Below are 19,452 nucleotides of genomic sequence, written 5' to 3'. Positions count from 1 at the left end.
TCATCGTCGTGCAGGATGAGGGCTGAGTAGACGCAGGCGAGTTCCGAGACAGAGGCCAAGCTTCGGGCAAGTGTCCAGTGGGAGCTGCCAGGAGCCTGTACTAGTCGCCGGATTAAGTGAAGGCCTCATCCCAACATGGCCTGGCTTCGTCGGAAGGACGGAGAATCTTAGAGGCAACTGAGCAAAGGGCGACATAAACTTTTTTGTTTGTTTGTTTTACAATTGTGGGGGCAGGCTGGAATGCAGTTCAGAGAAGCCCCGTCGCAAACGCATCCGGGAGCAATTACACAAGTTGCAACACCGGGAAGAGACCGGGGAACACCTCTCTAAATGACAGCTCGGCTCCTTCCGGGGCCTTTTCCTATAGGCGGTTCCAGTCACGTGGCGGCATGGCCCCGCCCACACCTCCCAGAGGCCCGCGCGCGGGGCCGGCTGTTCTGCCGCTTCTTTCTGGCGGGACGGGTGCGGCCATGGAGGGCGAGCCGCCTCCTGTGGAGGAGCGGCGGCGGCTGCAGCTGGAGCTTAGCGAGTTCGTGGAGAGCTGCTGCCGGACGCTGGAGGAGGTGACGGCGTCCCTGGGCTGGAGCCTGGATCGGCTGGACCCCGGGGAGGAGGGGGCGGCAGAGGTGAGGGCGGCTTGCGCGCAGGGTCCTTTTGGGGGCTCTCCGCCTGCGGTCTTTTCTGGCGGGGGAGGACTCCGCGTGGGAGCCCCCGCCCGTCTGCAGCGCCGTGGTGGGCGCCCGGGACCCGGCCTGGTGCGCCTCGTCGCCGGCGGGCCTCGGGTGGGGCGCGCGGGAGCCGCCGGAACGACGCGCACCCGCCACCTGTGCGGCGCTCCTAGCGCGGAGCTTGGGTTTGAGGAGGTGAAAATGCGGTGGGTGGGGAGGGGTGGCAGGTCTGGGGTTTACCTAGAAAATAGGGGAGTCGGAGTGCTGCTAGCAGACGTGTTGGCCGTTTGCTTTGTCATCTGTCACATGGATGCCGCAGTTGCACCAGATTCGGCGTCGGGAGAGAGCTTGGGAGTTCAGCTGTCTCTGCCTTAAAGTTGTACGCTTCCGCCTGGGACAGCACCAATTCTAGGATTATTAGAGGATGTCACTAAGAGATGGTGACTAGCAACTCTTTTGAACGTTAAAATTGTTTTTAAAAATGTAGGCACGTGTATGAGAGTGAACAGTCCTGATTTTTGGTTATTTTTCATGGGATGGGAGGAACGGAAGCGCTTCACTGGGATAATTCATGATCTCTAATACTCTTTCTGGGTTTATCGAGCTCTATTAATTTCTCCCAGGTTTAAATTACATGACTGACTCCCCAAAGGCAGTTAGAGTATATTTAGTTTACACACAATTCACGTTTCTTAAAGTCCTGGTGGAAATTTTTAAAAGATTTTTTTTTTTTTTAAAGTTTATATAATTGAGAGAGACAGACAGAGCGAATGGGGGAGGGGCAGAGAGGGAGAAAGAGAATCCCAAGCAAGCTCCCCTCTGCCAGTGCAGAGCCCTAAGTGGGGTTAGAACTCACTAAACTCTGAGATCATGACCTGAGCGGAAACCAGTTGGATGCTTAACTGTCTGAGCCACCCAGGTGCCCCTAAAAAGATCTTTGTTGTTTGTTTAGAGGGGTGTTTGAAGCTGTGAATTCCATTGAGTGGATCCTACCATGCCTTTCCTTACCACTGAAATTTCTAATAACACTTAAATAGCACTTTGCTTATGCTATGTATTATATAGGTTAGTTACCTCGTTTAATGCTTCTAATTACCCTATTAGCCACATGTTATAGATGAGAAAACAAAGCCAGAGAGGTGGTAACTTGTTGCCTAGGACACACTGCTAGTAAAGGGCGATTGGGATTTTGAACCCAGGCATTCTGGCTCCCGAGAGTCTGTGTGTTTAATTGCCATGCTGCCTCTCTAAAACTTCTTTGTAAAATTCCAAAATTATGACAATTAGCTGTGAGTGTACATCTAAATTTTACCGAGCCAAGGTCTGCTATTCAAGACAGTGACTGGTTTAAAAATCCTGGTACGTGATAGTCATCATTCCTGGAATAGGTGCAGTCCAGATAGTTAATGAAGCCTCACTTTTCTGCAGGAGTGTTTTAATGCTGAAGTACAGTGAGCAGTAGTCACAGGTCCTGTCGCAGAGCTTACTGTCTGGGTGTGGTGACGGGGAGTGCAGAGAAATCAGCCTACATTATCGTGTGACTCAGTCTATGACTAGCTGTAGTACAGGTTATTGGAGGCTGTCGTAGGACTGTGGAGGTTTCCTGGATAAGGTGAATTCTCAGCTGATAAAAGTATGCTAAATTAGCTGGGTGAAGCACAGGGGAAGCATCAGCAGCAGGGGAAAAGGATGTGACCAGATCAGGAAACCTAAGGTGGTTAAGGATAGGTAAGCATAGGCTATAGAGAAAGAGGGGGATGATGGTGGGAAGGGTCCAGATCTTAAAGGTCCTTGTGTCAGCCATAGTAAAGAATCTGGATTTTTTTTTTTTTTATGAGCTATGGAAGTATTTTAAGCCATACTATAACATCATATTTGCCATTTAATAAAATAATAATTGCTTACATTTATTGACACTTGCTATGTTCCAGGCTCTGTTTGAATTGTTTTATGTGTATAAACTCGTGTATAACTTATTTAATCTTCACAATAGATCTGTGACAGAAGTCCTGTTTTACCCATTTTTTAGATGAGGAAACTTAGGCAAAGAAAGGTTAAGTACCTGAACCAAGTTCATGTAATCAGTAAGTAGCAGACCTGGAATTCAAAGTAGCTGCATTGTGGAGAGTGGAAGGGACAACAGATCTGGAAGCAGAGCAGTTAGGCAATGGCTGTTGTAATCCAGAAGAGAGATGATGATGTCCTGAAGTGGGGAAGTGGCAGAGAGGATGGATTATGTGGTAGGATTTCAGAGTTATTTAGTGAAAAGGACTAGGTGATTGATTAGATGTGAGTGATGAGGGAGAAGAGACGGTTTTCTACTTGAGGAAGTGGGACCTTTCACTGAAACTGGGAAACCCAAGAGGAATAGGTTTGGGGGTCAGGAGACCATGAATGTAATGAATTTATTTTTGTTATAGTGGATTGTTAGTGTTTTTAGTATAAGGTACTCAGGAGAGAATCCAGATCTAAAGATTTAGATTTTGGGAGTCCTTAGTATATAGTAGAAATTGAAGCCATGAGATCTTCTAGTAAGTGTATATCAAACGGCACAAAGTCACTGGTTTGACTTATATAAAACATCAGCATTTATAGGGGTACAGGTAGAACAAGGAAGGCATCTTTTTTTTTTTTTTTTTTTTTAAATATTTTAATGTTTATTTATTTTTGAGAGAGAGACGGAGGGAGGGAGGGAGGGAGACATAGAATCTGAATCAGGCTCCAGGCTCTGAGCTGTCAGCACAGAGCCCAATGCGGGGCTCAAACCGAAGAACTGTGAGATCCTGACCTGAGCCGAAGTCGGATGTTTAACCGACTGGAGCCACCCAGGTGCCCCAAGGAAGACGTCTTTAGAGGAGACCAAGTAGAAGGAACCAGAGAGGTAGGACATGAAGACTGTATGAGGATGACAGAAATGAACAGTTGGATTGTAACCTTCTAAGAGTTCACATATTTTAAAGAGTCTGACATGTGCTTTGGCTATAGTAGTAAGATGATTGTTAGTAACCTCCTGACTGGTAGTTTGTCTGTAAACAAATCTTTCAAAGAGTTGGTCTTTGAAGGAGTGGAGAAGGGGCTATAAAGGAGAGAGAGATTGAAGGAGGGAGGTTTTTGTTTTTGTTTTTGTTTTTAATGGGCCCATACATCACACAGGGGGTTGGGAAAGAGGCCTCCAGAAGAGATGAATGGATAGTACCACTTAATCGAGTAGTAAACTTTTAATGGTATAATCATTTATTTAAATATTATGTACCCCTTTTTTTGCTTCTGTTTCTTTTTTATAGGATGACGTTGTGATATGCCCCTATGATTCCAATCATCACATGCCTAAATCATCTTTAGCAAAGCACATGGTATCTTGTAGATTGAGGAAACTGGGCTATACCAAAGAAGAAGAGGTACCCTATATTTATTATGTATATATGTCATGTAATTCCTACATTAATAAATTTACAGTATTCGAAAGATATAGTGTGAGGTTTTCTGTCAAAATAATAGTCAGTTGTGGGGTGGAATGGTACTTGCCTAATTTCGCAAACTTTATTAAGAAATATTTAAATGATATAATCTTTTGTTCATGTCAAATCTTAAAATAGTCAATTATCTGTTACTCAACAATACTAACTTTTTTTTTTGTTTTTACCATTTAGGATAAAATGTATAATTCTGATTTTTTCTATGAGAATGTGAAGATACCTTCAATTACTTTGAGTAAGTATTAATTTCATTATAATTTAAATTTTTTTTTTTTTTAACGTTTATTTATTTTTGAGACAGAGAGAGACACAGCATGAACGGGGCAGGGGCAGAGAGAGAGCATGAACGGGGGAGGGGCAGAGAGAGAGCATGAACGGGGGAGGGGCAGAGAGAGAGGGAGACACAGAATCAGAAGCAGGCTCCAGGCTCTGAGCCATCAGCCCAGAGCCTGACGCGGGGCTCGAACTCGCAGACAGCGAGATTGTGACCTGAGCTGAAGTCGGACGCTTAACCAACTGAGCCACCCAGGCGCCCCAAATTTAATTATAATTTAAAAATATCTTACTATAGGCATTGATATTTCATTTTTGAATTATCAAAAGAATCGACTTTTTAGTAGGCTTGTGATTAAGAAGGACATTTTGTACCTTGAGAGAATGTAGGATTAATTAATGTACAGTGAAAGTAGTTTGCTTAATCTGAAATTTAGAGATGAGGCTTTTATTAATAGGTCATGGAAAGCTTTGTACAGTAAGACAGATACTTTCTTTCTTGGTTATAACAAAAATCTGGCCACACAACACAGTTTGCAGACTGAGTATGGAAGTGTGTTCCAGGTGTTAACAGCATAGATAGAGGTTAAAATTTCAGGCTGTAGAATCAGAATGCCCTGATTCAACTCCTGGTTTTGTCACTAATAGATTTGTGACTTTCAGAAAGGTAATTTAACATTTTTGTTGCCTAAATTTCTTCATAAAATGGGGGATGATGATAATAGCACCTTTGGGAGGATTAAATGATATATATGTAAAATGCTTAGAAGAGTGCTTGACACTTAGCTAGAGTCAAGAAATGGTAGCTATTATTGGTTGCTAAAATTTGCAACACCCACTGCAGTATGCCTGATGGTAATGTTTTCTGAACCGCTTGAAGTCTTGTTACTTACTGGGTTCTGGCTAGATCTGAAAGAATTCTGCGTTCAGATTACGTGGGGAGTGATGTGGGTGTTTTGTTCTTAAGATTCTGGAAGATTTGTCAATGTGCCCAAAGAGCTTGGATTAGAAACCAATTAGTTAATTTAGTTGTGGACACTGATGATTCATTCTGTGTTTATGGGTGCTTTTTTGACAGATAAGGACTTACAATTCCAGATAATTAAACAAGCTAGAACTGCAGTTGGAAAAGAGGGTGATTGTTATAATCAAAGTAAGTAGCATCTTAGTTTGAGCTAATTAATGATTCAAACTATTTTTTAAGAACATGTTACTAATTTTTAAGAAAAATCTTGTGCAAACAGTTACATGGGAAAAATTAAGTTTTACATTTAACATTAGGCCAATGTGTTTGGTGTCAGCTTCATTTGTTAGATATTTTCTGCTCAAATATAGCAGAATCTCACTGGGTTGCTGTCTTAGCTAGGGTTTCATGCCTTGGAATCACCTAATAGGTGAGATTATCTTGTAGATCATTTTTATTCTAGTTATTTGGTAACTAAATCCCATTGAGATTGTCTACCCCTGAGATTTCTTTCCTTTCTTGAGAATTAGCCCATTGTTAAATGTAAGGATATTGAAACACAATGTAAAAGGAAAGGCTTAGGCTGAAAGAGAACTTGAGAATAAAGCCCAAACACAAGGTTTTCCATACAGGTTCAGAAAGTTTGTGGACCCCTTCATGCCGAGTCCCTTCTTCCAGGGACTTAACTTAGCAGAGACTAAGTTAGAATTTTTAAGTATGAGCTTTTAGGAAATGAAAACGAAATCCATCCAAAACATAGAAGTAAATGAGTAGATAGAGTTAATAGATTTCTGAACCTAGATATAACATGTAGCCAAAGCATTACTGGCTCCTTCTTATAAGGGTTTCTGAGTTGTCTTTGAACCTTCTAAAGATAGATTTCTCTGGGCATCTTACCTTTTTTTTCCCTCCCCTCATTTTTCTTTCTAGCTCAATTATATTCATTAGCCCGTAGTTAGGATTTGTTTCTCCCTTCCTGAAGTTCAGTCTTTACCCTTTGTTCTAAGCCAATATCTGGACTTGATTTTTTCTTAAGCTTCACTGTGGCTTCAGGAGGAGGAACTCTCTTACCGGTGGTGTATATTACATTGGTTCCATGCAACAGCCAGAAGCACATTTCTTGTATTTCCTGTTTTAAAGCTCCCATTTTTATGTACTTTTTGCCAAATTCTAGGGTTTTTTTTCTTTGAGGGAGACATTTGACTCTTACTTGAAGAGATTACTGAGCTCTGATCAATCAAGCCTTTTTTTGGCCCTTATTATTGATTCTGTCTCTTACCCCCAGTTTAGTTAACAAACCAATAAAAATGTAGAGGATTTTGCTATTGTCTTTTTGGAGGGGTTAATAGTTAAAGGCTTTTTTGACTTTAACTAGTCAGATAGATTTGCTGAATTTATTTAGAGTTGAAAGAGAACTGGAAAATCATCTAATCTGGCATCTGATTTACAGATAAGGAAACAAACCCTATCTGAGAGTAATGATAAGGTTCTGGTGTGTTTGTTCTGAAGGCTCTCAATATTTTATTTTTTTTTAAAGAGATTCTTTTTTAAAGCTGTTTTATGTATTTTGTTTCTCTTTCATAACTAACTTGAGATAATCTGGACAAATATTTTCCCCTCCATATCAGGTGAAGAAATTAGAGACACACAGAAATGGGTTAACACTCCTTCGTTAGATAATAGCAAGTCTTGGTAATAGCAAAGCTGGATTGAGGGCCAAGTTCTGAATTTTGGTACACACTCTGAACTGAGTTACTCTGTTTTCTGTTAGGAAATTTCATTTAGTGAAATTTATGGACTAAGATTCTAGCTGTTGCTCAAATATATTCATTATTTATTGTGTCTATTATAAGTAAGTACAAGGTAATCACAGACTTCAAATCTGTACCTGCTCACTGCTATTAGTAATGTTCATTGTTTGTTCTAGTTTGTAAGCCTATTTTAAGGAAAGAAACTAGTTGCTTGGCCTGGTACAAATGACAGTTTTCCTGAGGTTTTGTTTCCTTTTCTGTAGTATAAAACTATCTTACAATGTTGTTTAAAACAATGGAGATAATGAATGCTAAACTAGCACTAGCTCTAATATATGGTAATTTCTATTGTCTAAGCAATTTAATTTCTAAGCACATTAATGTATAGAAAGCCATATTAAGATAATGAAATGGGTGAGAATTTTATATATGTGGGTAATTTAATGTTCTCAAGTTTTTTAATTTATATTAACTAAGTAATAAGGTGGATTAGACATTGAATTTAGTTCTGTACAGAAGCAAAGAATTACTTTGAATAGTTCTTTCAGTAGAAAAGTTAAGAGGAACTTTTATTTTGTTTTCACACTCCATTAAATTAAACTGTTAAGAATTTTTTCTTAAATGATCTGTAACCCTCTTTTTAAAACTTTTTTCATCTTGTGTAGAGCTCTGCAGTTTCTCAATAGACATTATTTTTGTGACCCACTTATGTCTTAGACATTTTTAAATCTTACAGCCTAGAACAAGAATCTTTTTTAATATGTTACTGATTTATTTACTTTGAAGGAAGAATGACTAACATAAGCAAATTTACATTTTCCCATTTAATTAATATTTTGTGTATCTTGTACTAAGTTGTAAGTTTTTGATAAGTTATATTTATGTTTCCATTTTGTCAGTCGTACCAGGTCTCCACTCAGTGTATAGAATTCTCAATTCATGAACTTGTGAAAGCTTGATGCAACCATGAGATGTACTTACCTATTATCAACCATGAGGTGTTAATTTTATAAACAAGATGCTAATTTTAATCATAAACAATCATTTTACATTTAGTGGCGTATCTTTTTCAGTATTATTTGCTGTATATCAATTTCATGACTATATTTGAATCATGGCCATGATTTGAAGATCAGTGTATTATACTAAACCCTTGAGAGACCCTAGTAGATTGGTTCTAGGCCTAATCTGTTCTTACCACTTGTGTGACTTGGGCAAGTCATTTTACCTCTATGGGCCTTAATTTCTTTATCTCTGATGTTGGAAATTGACTCTGTATGTATTCTTCCTAAAATTCTGAATTTGTATCTTTGAGCCAGTACCTTCTGTTAATGTTTAATATTATATATGTCATACGTTTAAGATGCTCTGTGATGGCAAAAGTGACTAAAAAGAAAGAATTAGAATTACTAAAAAGGTAGATTAGAGTTTCAGTTTGGGTGAAGAAAAACTTCTGGAGACGGACAGAAGTTATGGTTGCAAAACAGTGTAATATACTTAATGCCTCTGAGCTGTACACTTAAAAATGGTTAGATGGTAAATTTTATGTTATATATATTTTGCTACAGCTTTTAAAAGGCTACTACAAAAAAAAGTAGAGGATCATGGAATTTAATGATTACAGCACATCTAGGTGTATTTCTAAATCCTGTAGAAGCTTGTGTTTGAAAAGTTACATTTTATGGAAATGTAAGCTTATTTGTGTTTATCCTTTTTTTTTTTTGTCAGAAATATCTGTGTTCTGAATGATTTGAATGCAGTTTGTTGTTTAACTTTTCCTGTACTTTTTCTTTTTCAGTAATTGGGGTGAGTATAAAGAGGAATTAGGAACCTGAATGTACTCCTTATTTAAAGATATGCAGTATCCTTTTTGCAAATGATATCCTTTTAAAAGTATCACTCAAATTTCTAAACTTGATCTTAACCACTGTCACAGTATTAGAGTCTTTGGAATTTTCGTTGAATTTCAAGGAATTTAAGTATCCATCATCACCATACAGAAATTTAAGATGAATGAAGACAACTCAGAATAATTTAAGGAGGAAATTATATTTCTTTGTCTAAAAATAATAGGCAAAGGTTTATGTGGATCTTGTTTGTAATATATCAGTGTTTTCTAATCTTTGTATTTTTCTCCCAGATTTTTATAAAAGCCTATATTCAAAGGAATTAGGCTTATCAAAGCTAATTCATTTTTATGGTACAAAATTAAATGTTTTCACATCTGCCTTCATAAAAAAGCTTTTCATAGTGTCTACCACAATTATAGTAAAATTGATTGACTTGAAAGGAAACCCTTCAATACTAATTCAAAACCCTTCGACTAATACAAATGACCCTGTATTGTTATCCGTATCTGTTCATGGACTCATATTCAGTGTAGCCCTCCTCCTAATGTAGACAAATGTAAAGTCATCTCTTTTTTTGTGTTGTAGTGCTTAGTTGGTAGTTTGCTCTTACTTGAATTTTTCTTTTGCCTCTTTATCTGGGAAGTTAAGGCTAGACTTTATCAAATAAAAGTATCTGGGAAGAGCTACTGATCTTACTTGTTCTGTGAACCAAAGTTATTACTTTAGGGTAGTAGCTCCTATTTATTGTTTGCATTAGTAAATAATGAAGGCTAGAAAGAATTGTGTTAAAACAATTGCTTTATTTACAGTTACCATAAATTTTTATTTCTTTGAGAAAATTTGAATCTCAAAACAAAAATTTTCTTCAATGTTTAATACATCATATCAAGGTATTGTATTTACTTTCTTTCATTAATGAGCAGATTTTAGAAAGTTCTGTGACTGTTGGGGGGGCAGTGCTCTTAACTCTTTTAAATTAATTTGGTTGTGTCAATATGCTTCCTCTTCCGAAAATTAAAACAAATTTAGTTTCAGTTTTATCTTTCTCTGGTCTGAGGAAGTTTGGGATTTCTGCTACCTAATTAATTGTGTTTTGGTCCCTGGCTCTGAGTCATTGCACAAGTGGGGTATATGTTGAATACAGAGCATCTAACTTGATGTCTCATATAAAAAAGACATTTTTTACACATTTTTCATATTTCTATAATATATTTTCAGAGGGACTACAACGTGTATTACCTATTAAAAGCATTTTTTTCCCCAGCTCTTATGGGAAAAAGCATATAAACAGAAAGGAAGTTACTATTATCATATGGGTAGCCTTTTAAAAATTGTTACCCAGAAGGTTTCCTTATGAGCAAATTATCTCATGGTTATTATTGCTTGCCTTCATGGGATGTGTCTTAATGTTTTTGGAGAGAATAGCAAACATCCACAGTACATGCTTTCTGTGGGTATGGCTTTGAGGATAAAGTCACTGTTTATTATTTATCACACAGACGGATATTTTTCGTATTTTAGGGATTACTGTGAAAACAATTGTGTTAATGTTGCATTATTACAGCGCATGTTTAAAGATAAGGAGTAAATTTTAAGTCCACAATGCTTCATGTATTGTTTATTCTTGTGGTTTTATTTTTACTAGGGATTTATTCTTCATTACCTGTTGAAGTTCCTCTGAATCACAAACGGTTTGTTTGTGATCTAACACAAGCTGATCGTCTTGCCCTCTATGATTTTGTAATGGAGGAGACGAAGAAACAGCGCTCGGATTCTCAAATTATTGAAAATGACAGTGATCTCTTTGTAGACTTGGCTGCCAAAGTCAATCAAGGTTTGAGATGAATATAATAGTTTTATATTTCTTAATTGTCATTTCGCTCTTTGAGTGTTACAAAGATTTAGTTGTTAGGCCATTTTGAGTTGAAAGAGGATGGTTTTGCATTATCCGATATTCACATATATGTTAAGATATTTACTCAGGGCATGAAATTTTGCTCTCTGTCCTTTGTATTAAGCATATTCTCCTTCTATGAGAATGTCACTTATAGCTGTGCTGGTCTTTTAATCTTTGTACCTTAACAATCTTAGGTTCAACTAATGGAGAAAAGGAATGATATAAAACTTAGTCTATTTGTATAATACGGAGTTTTTAGGATGTTTTTGTATGCATGGAAACATGTTGAAATATTGGATGATTGCGGTCTTTCTTCCTGCTAATTAGTAAGAATTTAAAAGCTTCCAAGGATATAATAATTTTGTTTTATTCTTTTATTAGATAATAGTCGAAAAAGTCCAAAGTCTTACCTTGAAATCCTAGCAGAAGTGAGAGATTATAAAAGAAGACGCCAGTCCTATAGAGCTAAGAATGTTCACATAACCAAGAAATCATATACTGAGGTAAGCTTTACATAATCTCTTAGAGCTTTGTTGAGAACAGAATGTCCCTTTGATAGTTTTCTAAGTCTGTTCTATGGATTTCCACAGTTCATAGAGGTTTTTTGAAAGAAAATAGCTTCAAGGTGGCCACCTTGAAATACAAATACCTGATTTGTATTTGCTCCATTACTTTCAGATCCACTGTACCAGGCAAATAAGGCCTTTTCAAGGTACAAAAATCTTTTGTAAAGAGGCCGTACAATCTTAAAAAATACCTACTTTTGAGAAAGCATTGTATCATGATAAGAGCATAGATTTTGGCCTTAGACCTGGTTTTGAGTGTTGTTGTACTCTTTATCATTCGCTATTTGACTTGCACAAATTCTTTGAGCTTTTTAAGTTGCAACTTTTTCATTTTATACATTTTATGTAGATTTTGTGGGGGTGTTATAAGAATTGATTGAGATAATGCATGTGGACACAGAAGTTGGTCAACAAACAGCCGTTGTCTTTTCCTTACAGAAATTTTAGCATGCTTTTATGTACTCTTCTAAATGTTTGGGCTTAAGAAATGTCTGGTATAAATTATTTCTGTATTAATCTCTTGATGTATATCCAAAGTTATTTTCAGATGTCCTTTAGTGGATAGTCAGAGTTGATGAATTTTTTGGTACATGAATTACCTTGCCCAGACTCTACAAATAATCTCCTTATTGAATCTCTAAATTCTTCCCACATTATTTCTTCTCTCTATGATTTCTAAGACCTTCCATAATCTGACCTTATTTTACCAAGCATTTTCTTTTGCTTTAGTCAAGCATGTCTCTTAAACTGTATCTGATTACACACATTTATTCTTATCTACATGTCCAAATAACATGTTTTCTCACCTGAAATGCTCTTTATTGTTGTTTTAAATCTTGATATAAATTTTAAGGCCCATTGTTTCCATGAAGTGCTAGTTGACTCAGTCATTTGTTGATTTATTGTTTTAATGCTTGCTGTACCACATAGCTTAGCATTTAATCTTATGCTGTTCTTATATAATTAAAGTATATGTTTCAGTTTTATCTCTTCCAGTAGAGATCTGGGACCTCGTCATATTACCTAAGTATTTGTACAGTCCCCTCAAATACTTGGTGGTTCGTCAGTTGTTTCTTCTCTGGTCTCAGTACCTTGTAACCAAGGGTTAGTGTTGCTGCTAGTGTTCTTCATAATTTTATGGTTAACCTTTTTTTTTTTGTTTTTTTTGTTTAAAGTTTATTTATATAAGTAATCTCTGTACCCAACATGGCCCTCAAACTTATGACCCAAAGACCAAGAGCCAGCCACACACTTTTGGGACTAAGCTAGATAGGCGCCCTTGTGGTTAACTTTTTATTATGGAAATATTCAAGCATATGCTAAAGTGGGTGGAATAGTCTAATGAACTCTTTTGTCCCTGTCACTCAGCTTCAACAATTATCAACATTATGACCTTGTCCTCACTTGCTACCTCCTTCCTCCACATTGGTAATTTTGGAAGCAGATCCCAAATACCTTTCATCTGTAAAAACTTCAGTGTTTACAAATCTTTCAGTGATTTATCATATTCCTGGTCATGAATTTTCCAACATTTTATCTATTTCTAGCTTCATTCATGTCCTCTATAATTTTTGTTTGGACTAAACCTGAACTTTGTCAAATTTCAGAAAAAAGTTACCTACTGTAGTTACTGTGCATAACACACTGCTGTTGGGTAGGTAAAGATAAATGGCACACAGACACCACCCTTAAGGAGCTTAGAATAGCTTATACAAGTGGAACAGAGCTTTCAAAATACAGCTTGCATTCAGTACTAAAATAAAGTGAGATCAAAGCATATGAGAGAAAAGAGCGATTATTTTTAAAAGATAAGATTGGTATGGGCTTCATAGAGAAGATAGCATTTGAAGGAAAGGGAGAAGCAGGAAGGATAAAGAATGTCTGTTCATCAGCTCTTTCCTATGGCGAATCTGTGCAAGGTTAGGTCTGTGGAAACTGTGTCCAGTAATACTTGGGCTTCACGGAGTTCATGTAGAGCTAGTCAGGGAGTCATGGAGGGCTACTCGGGAAGTGCTGGAGCTAGAATTGGAATTCAGGTGTCTATGACTCATGTCACTCTCTGGATTGTACTTGGACACATCTAAGATTTTCTCAGGAGAATATGGTGGAGGAGGGGAAGTGGTGGATGAGGATATTCCAGGTGGAAGGGTTAGTGTTCCTAAAAATAAATAGAGGTATAGTTTTTGAGATACCCATTAGTAGTCCAAGATGGCTAGCATTTAGGGTTTCTGAACCTCCAGTAGGAGATAAGGCTGGTTTCTGCTATGTGATGTAGTAAAATCATGAAAGGCTTCAAAGGCTCTATTAAGGAATTTGGACATTGTTCCATTTTACTTTGGGAGCCATTGAAAGTTTCCTTGAAGTAGGGAGAAACTCAGTCAGAACTGAACTTTTTAGTGTTTGTCTTTGAGAGTGCCCCTTGTCCCCTGTACCTTCTTAAAACATTTTCTAATTAGGCATGAGGGAAATGTAACCTTCTATTTTAGTTTCATCTGTGCTTCTCAGTTCACTAGCCCTGTGCTTGATGGCATGGATAAATAGGAAAGAAAGAAACTTCCAAATGGTTCTTACAGGTAAGGGGTTTATATTAATCTTATAGGAAAGTATCTGTGAAGTGACTATAATGTTTCATATTTTGTCTCTCATCTTAATTACAAGATTTTAAAAAAGCTTTATTTGTAAATAATCTCAAACATACAAATAAGTTGCAAAACTAAAAATAGTACAAAGAACTCCTAAATATCCTTTACCCTGATCACCTGTTAACATTTTGTCCCATTTGCTTGTCATTTGCACTCTCTCTTAATTTGTATATTTTTCTCTCTTGATCTCTGTCTATGCATTATTTTTTTTTCTAAACTATTTAAGTTTCATAACCCATGATTTTTTTGTCACTAAATACTTAGCATGTATTTCTTAAAAATAGGGATAATTTTCTTAATCATAAGATAGCAATCAACTAGCAAGTTTAGCAACGATTACAGTACTTTCCTTTTTCTTTTTTAACATTTATTTTTGAGAGAGAGAGTGGGGGAAGGGCAAAGAGACAGGAGACACAGGATCTGAAGCAGGCTCTAGGCTCTGAGCTATCAGCACAGAGCCCGATATGGGGCTTGAACTCACAAACAGTGAGATCATGACCTGAGCCAAAGCCAGCCGCTTAACCGACTGAGCCACCCAGGTGCCCCTGTAGTATTTTCATCTACCATTCATGTTGTAATTTGGCCACAGAATTTTTAATATTCTCTAAACTCATATCCCACAGTTCATTCTGTCATAACTCTTAGTAAATATTTGGATGATTGTTAGCAGTGCTTTTTCTAGCTTAATTTTTTGAAAAAACTTTCTTATCTGAGACTGGGTGCTTATCTCTCCTAAGGTGATTCGGGATGTCATAAATGTGCACATGGAAGAACTCAGTAGTCATTGGCAGGAAGAGCAGGAAAGACCAGAGGATGATGCTGAAAAGTATGTCATGGTGTTTAGTGGTAAAATATTCTCTTTTTAATCTGTTACTTTATAATCATTTGACTACATTTTAGCATTTCCAAGACCATTAATAACACACTGTAGTTAATTAATATGCTTAAATTGTTCCATGTTGTCCTTCCTCAAGATTATTATACCAGGGTTTCTCTGTGACATTGCCCTTTGACAGTTTTGGAGAAACAAATATATTGATGAAATATTAAAACAGTAAAATATTTAAGAGCTATATTTCTTTAACTGTCTTCTCATATGGAATATAAGGTTATACCTATTTTTTTTTAATGTTTGTTTATTATTTGAGAGAAAGAGAGAGTGAGAACGAGCAGGGGAGGGGCAGAGATCAAAGGAGGCACAGAATCTGAAGCAGGCTCCAGGCTCTGAGCTGTCAGCATAGAGCCCGATGTGGGGCTCAAACTCACAAACCGTGAGGTCATGACTTGAGCCAAAGTTGGATGCTTAACCCACTGAGCCATCCAGGTGCCTCAGCTTATACCTATTTATATCGATTCTGTTGTTGTTCTGATATAGAATATTCAACTTTAAGCTGGTGTGTCTGTGTGTGTTTGGTGGAGACCAGTGTTTAACTGTTCTGGGGCACCTGGGTGGCTCAGTTGGTTAAGCATCCAACTTTGGCTCAGATCATGATCCCAAGGGTCGTGAGTTTGAGCCCTGTGTCAGGCTTTGTGTTGACAGCTCAGAGCCTGGGGCCTGCTTCAGATTCTATCTCCCTCTCTTTTGTACCCCCCATGCTCATGCTCTGTCTCTGTCTCTCTCAAAAATAAACATTAAAAAAAATTAAAGAATAAAACTGAACTTTCTGTTTTTCAGGAATGAAGAAAGGCGATCAGCTTCAGTAGATTCACGGCAGTCTGGTGGAAGCTATTTGGATGCTGAGTGTTCACGACATAGAAGGGATCGGAGTAGGAGTCCACATAAAAGAAAAAGAAATAAAGATAAGGATAAAAACTGGGACTCAAGAAGAAGGAAAGAGAGGTGAGTCTAACACTGCATCACCTGATGTTGAACTGTTTACTTTTGAAAAGTAAATAGATCTGTCTGTTGTAGAGTATGTTGAGAAAATGGATTATAAGAGTAAATTACAGTACAGAGAGTAAGTAATTGATGAGAATTCATATCATTTGTCTTACGTTAGTTCAAATAACCACAGCTCTGGTGGCATAGTTCTCTATATGCCTGATTGGATGTGGGTTTCCCTCTTTTACTCCTAGTCAGTTTCCTAGTCATGACATATGGAAGTAATGTCTAGGTAGGAGGTTAACTGTCAACAAGGTGTTTGCCTAGATCTCTTTTTTCTGCTCCATCCTCCCTCCTCCCTCCTTTTTCTTATTATTTCTTTCTGCTAATTCTTGAGTTAAAGGGTATATATAGGGTCAGAGAGAAGATCCAAACTTTAATGTCAAGTCAATTTTGCCCTTGTTAATAACCCTCATAGAATTTGATGGCTAGAAAAATATGAACTAATACTAAAATAATAAATGTAAGTCATTTGTGGTCTATTCCTATATTCCACCTGCCTCTGGACATCTTCCTGGATCTCACTTTCATCAGGTCTCTAATTGAACATACTTTTTCTCATTCTGCCCCTCTTTTCCCAGCATTCCATATTCTGATTAATGGGATCATCATCTATTCACCTAAGCAGAAGTCAAGGATTTATTTTAGTGGCTTCTATTTTATTCCTACCATTTAGTTCCTAATTGCTGTCAGTTTTACCTGAAGATACTTTACATGCACCTCCTTGTCTCTGTCCTTACTGCTGTCCATCTGGAAAATGATAGTTTTTCCTAATTGTTCTATCTGCTTGTAAGCTTGTCTTATATGGAGACATCCCTACTCTACTGCCAGAGTGAACTTTCACTCTTAAACTTTTCAGTGTCAAAATTCACATTGTTTAGAATGGCTCTTAAACCCTCCAGGATAAGGGCTCCGCCTACCCATCATTGTATTTTGCCAAAACCCCATGAAATGCCAAAATTATGCTGTAGCCAGCCTGAATTACTTAGAGTTCCTCATCTATACTGTGCCACATTTATATCTTTCTCTGTGAGGTTCTGCTGCCTAATTTTTATTTTTAAAGCCTGCTTGGTGAGCTCTTCCGTGTCCTTTAAGACCCAGCTTAGTCATTTCCATGAAACCTGTTCTCACTGAGGCAGAGCTGATCTCTCCCATTGTGTCAGCACTCTGCTTAGCATGTTCTTTTTATTGAACTTATGTTATTACTCTCCCTACTAGACTGAGCTCCTTGAAGGCAGGTCGATGTCTTACTTAGTAACGTATGCCCAGTGTTTGTCTAATAATGGCCTCTCAAATGATATCTTTTTTCTCTTCAGGGCCAATAGTGATCAGGAATTAGTAATGCTTATTGGTTCAATAATTTTGCTCATCTCACTGTCATTCATTTCATAGGTTTCAAGCTAGCTCTGATTTTATCCTTTTCTTATAAATATGAAGTATTTGCTTAGTAATCCCTTTTGATTCACATAATGAATGGTATTTTATAATAATTATACACAAATTAACTCTTAGTTATCAGAGTTATTCTTTTACTTCCTTATGGTTTGTTCATGCTTCTTCCATTTGAGTAATTCTTGGCATCTCTGGTCAGTTTTTATTGACTTAAATACATTAGCCTCAAATATAAACATGAAATAATTTTCCTTTAGAGAGGATATATTTAGAGTTTAAATATAAACTGAGTATCAGTAGGAAATACATCCTTCTCAGTAGTGTAGGACTAATCTTTGATATCCACACTTGAGGTGGAATGAATTGTAGGGAGCTGAGATAGGAGCCAGCATAAGGATATCAGGCCATTTCTGACTTCAATATTTTATTTGAAATGAATTCTCCCCTTCTCATGAGTGTATATTCAAAATCACCTTTAAAGTGGAACTCCAAAATGCAACTTAAAAAAATCTCATTTTGCTTGTCCCCATGTCAATTTTGTCCCTTGGTTTTAACGTTTAATTTTCTACATTTACTCTTAAACAACTGTTTAGGGGCATCTTGCTGGCTCAGTTGGTAAAGCATGTGAGTCTAGATCTCAGGATCATGAGTTCAAGTTATGTTGAGTGTATAGCTTACTTAATAAAAACAATTACTGTTTAGTTCTAAATGCATGTTATAACTTGTTCTGAAGTATATTACTAGTGAGTTATCGTTTTAACATTGATATTAAAATGTCCATCATTTGTAATATTTTTTTTTCTACTCCTGTCATTTCAGGGATGGGGAAAGACACCATAGTCATAAAAGAAGAAAGCAAAAAATATAAATGAGGTATTTGTGCATGTATTAATTATGCTTATGCCATGATAACCAATATGCCAATATTTTAATTACAATTGCTTTGAGTAAAAGAATGTGTTTCTATGACTTGTTTAGTGCTCAGATTATTGATTTTCAGTAAGTACTTATGTTTCTAACCATGAGTACACTATCATGCCCTATAATTTTGTTTTACTTATATTTTAATAGATGATTGCTTCCTATTACTGATTTTGTTTCATTCTTTGTGATAGTTTATGTATCAGAAAATTCTTTAATTAAAGTCCGTACTTAAGCAATATAAATAATACACAAATACATTTGCATTAAAAAAAAAATTAAACCTTTCAGTTAGGTTAATGTCCCCTTGGAACACCACCTATAAGCCCTGTGGCCACCCCAGGAACTACTATTTACCACTATACTGGTAAATTGTAATAGGGAAAGACGACTTACATATCTGTCAGAAGGGAAATGGCCTGGTTAAATAAAATATGGAATAGTCGTGTGATTACTATATTGGACCTAAAAGAAATAAACTTTATCTAGATTAACATGGATAGATCTCAGAAATATAATGCTGAGTGAAAATAACAAGCTGAAGAAAGATAGATACAAGTTATACTTATGTACAATACAATACTATACATTTTCTGTGACCATATATGTATGTATATACATTTTTAAGGGTTTAGAAGAACCCATACCAAATTCATAATAGTGATTATTTGGGGGAGGAGTTATAGATGGGAGAGGTTGGGAGTGAAAACCAGGATTGAGAAGGTGGTCGAAGAAGATTTTAGCTTTTATCCATAATACATTAATTTTTAAAAATCAGATGCTTATGTTTCACTTGTTAATTAAAATTAGATTTTAATTAAAATTAAAAATACACTGTATTTTCTTTCATGTAAATCATTTTTATTGAGGTTTACTGCTTCTATAAAATAAAATACATCCATTTTAAGTGTTTCATTGACTTTTGACAAACTTTTACCCCTGCCAACAAAATCACCTTAATCAAGATAGAGAACATTTCCATCATCCCCAAAAGTGCCCCTTTTACCAGGCAGTTTCTCTGCCCCCCCCTCTAGGCAACCACAGACTGGTTCTTGTTGCTGTTGATTAGATGTATCTTTTTTAGAATTCATATAAACAGAATCCTACCATACATACCTTCTTCTACTTCACGTGTTTTTAGATCAATCCATGTTGTATGCATCAGTCGTC

At 36.8% G+C, this 19,452-nt stretch overlaps 1 protein-coding gene across 5 annotated transcripts in view; it reads left to right on the top strand.

Annotated features, from left to right (window-relative positions):
* Positions 1–237: 237 nt before the first annotated feature.
* Positions 238–19,452, top strand: part of SNRNP48 (small nuclear ribonucleoprotein U11/U12 subunit 48) — a 32,112-nt gene continuing 12,897 nt past the window's right edge. For 3 of the 5 annotated variants that reach the window (XM_058733071.1, XM_058733070.1, XM_058733069.1), the window contains exons 1-9: positions 239–626; positions 3,953–4,066; positions 4,319–4,379; positions 5,496–5,570; positions 10,628–10,816; positions 11,261–11,382; positions 14,825–14,913; positions 15,763–15,927; positions 18,181–18,234. In XM_058733071.1, coding sequence (XP_058589054.1) covers positions 390–626; positions 3,953–4,066; positions 4,319–4,379; positions 5,496–5,570; positions 10,628–10,816; positions 11,261–11,382; positions 14,825–14,913; positions 15,763–15,927; positions 18,181–18,229 — 1,101 coding nt within the window. In that variant the 5' untranslated portion in view covers positions 239–389 and the 3' untranslated portion in view covers positions 18,230–18,234. Of the gene's footprint in view, positions 627–3,952; positions 4,067–4,318; positions 4,380–5,495; positions 5,571–10,627; positions 10,817–11,260; positions 11,383–14,824; positions 14,914–15,762; positions 15,928–18,180; positions 19,190–19,452 lie in introns of those variants that run through there. The other 2 variants (XM_058733072.1, XM_058733068.1) reach the window with 2 other exon arrangements.

Source organism: Neofelis nebulosa, chromosome 6, assembly GCF_028018385.1.
Source record: "Neofelis nebulosa isolate mNeoNeb1 chromosome 6, mNeoNeb1.pri, whole genome shotgun sequence".
NCBI classification, from domain to species: domain Eukaryota; kingdom Metazoa; phylum Chordata; class Mammalia; order Carnivora; family Felidae; genus Neofelis; species Neofelis nebulosa.
The sequence above is the reverse complement of the archived record's forward strand: the minus strand, read 5'-3'. Positions and strand labels throughout refer to the sequence as shown.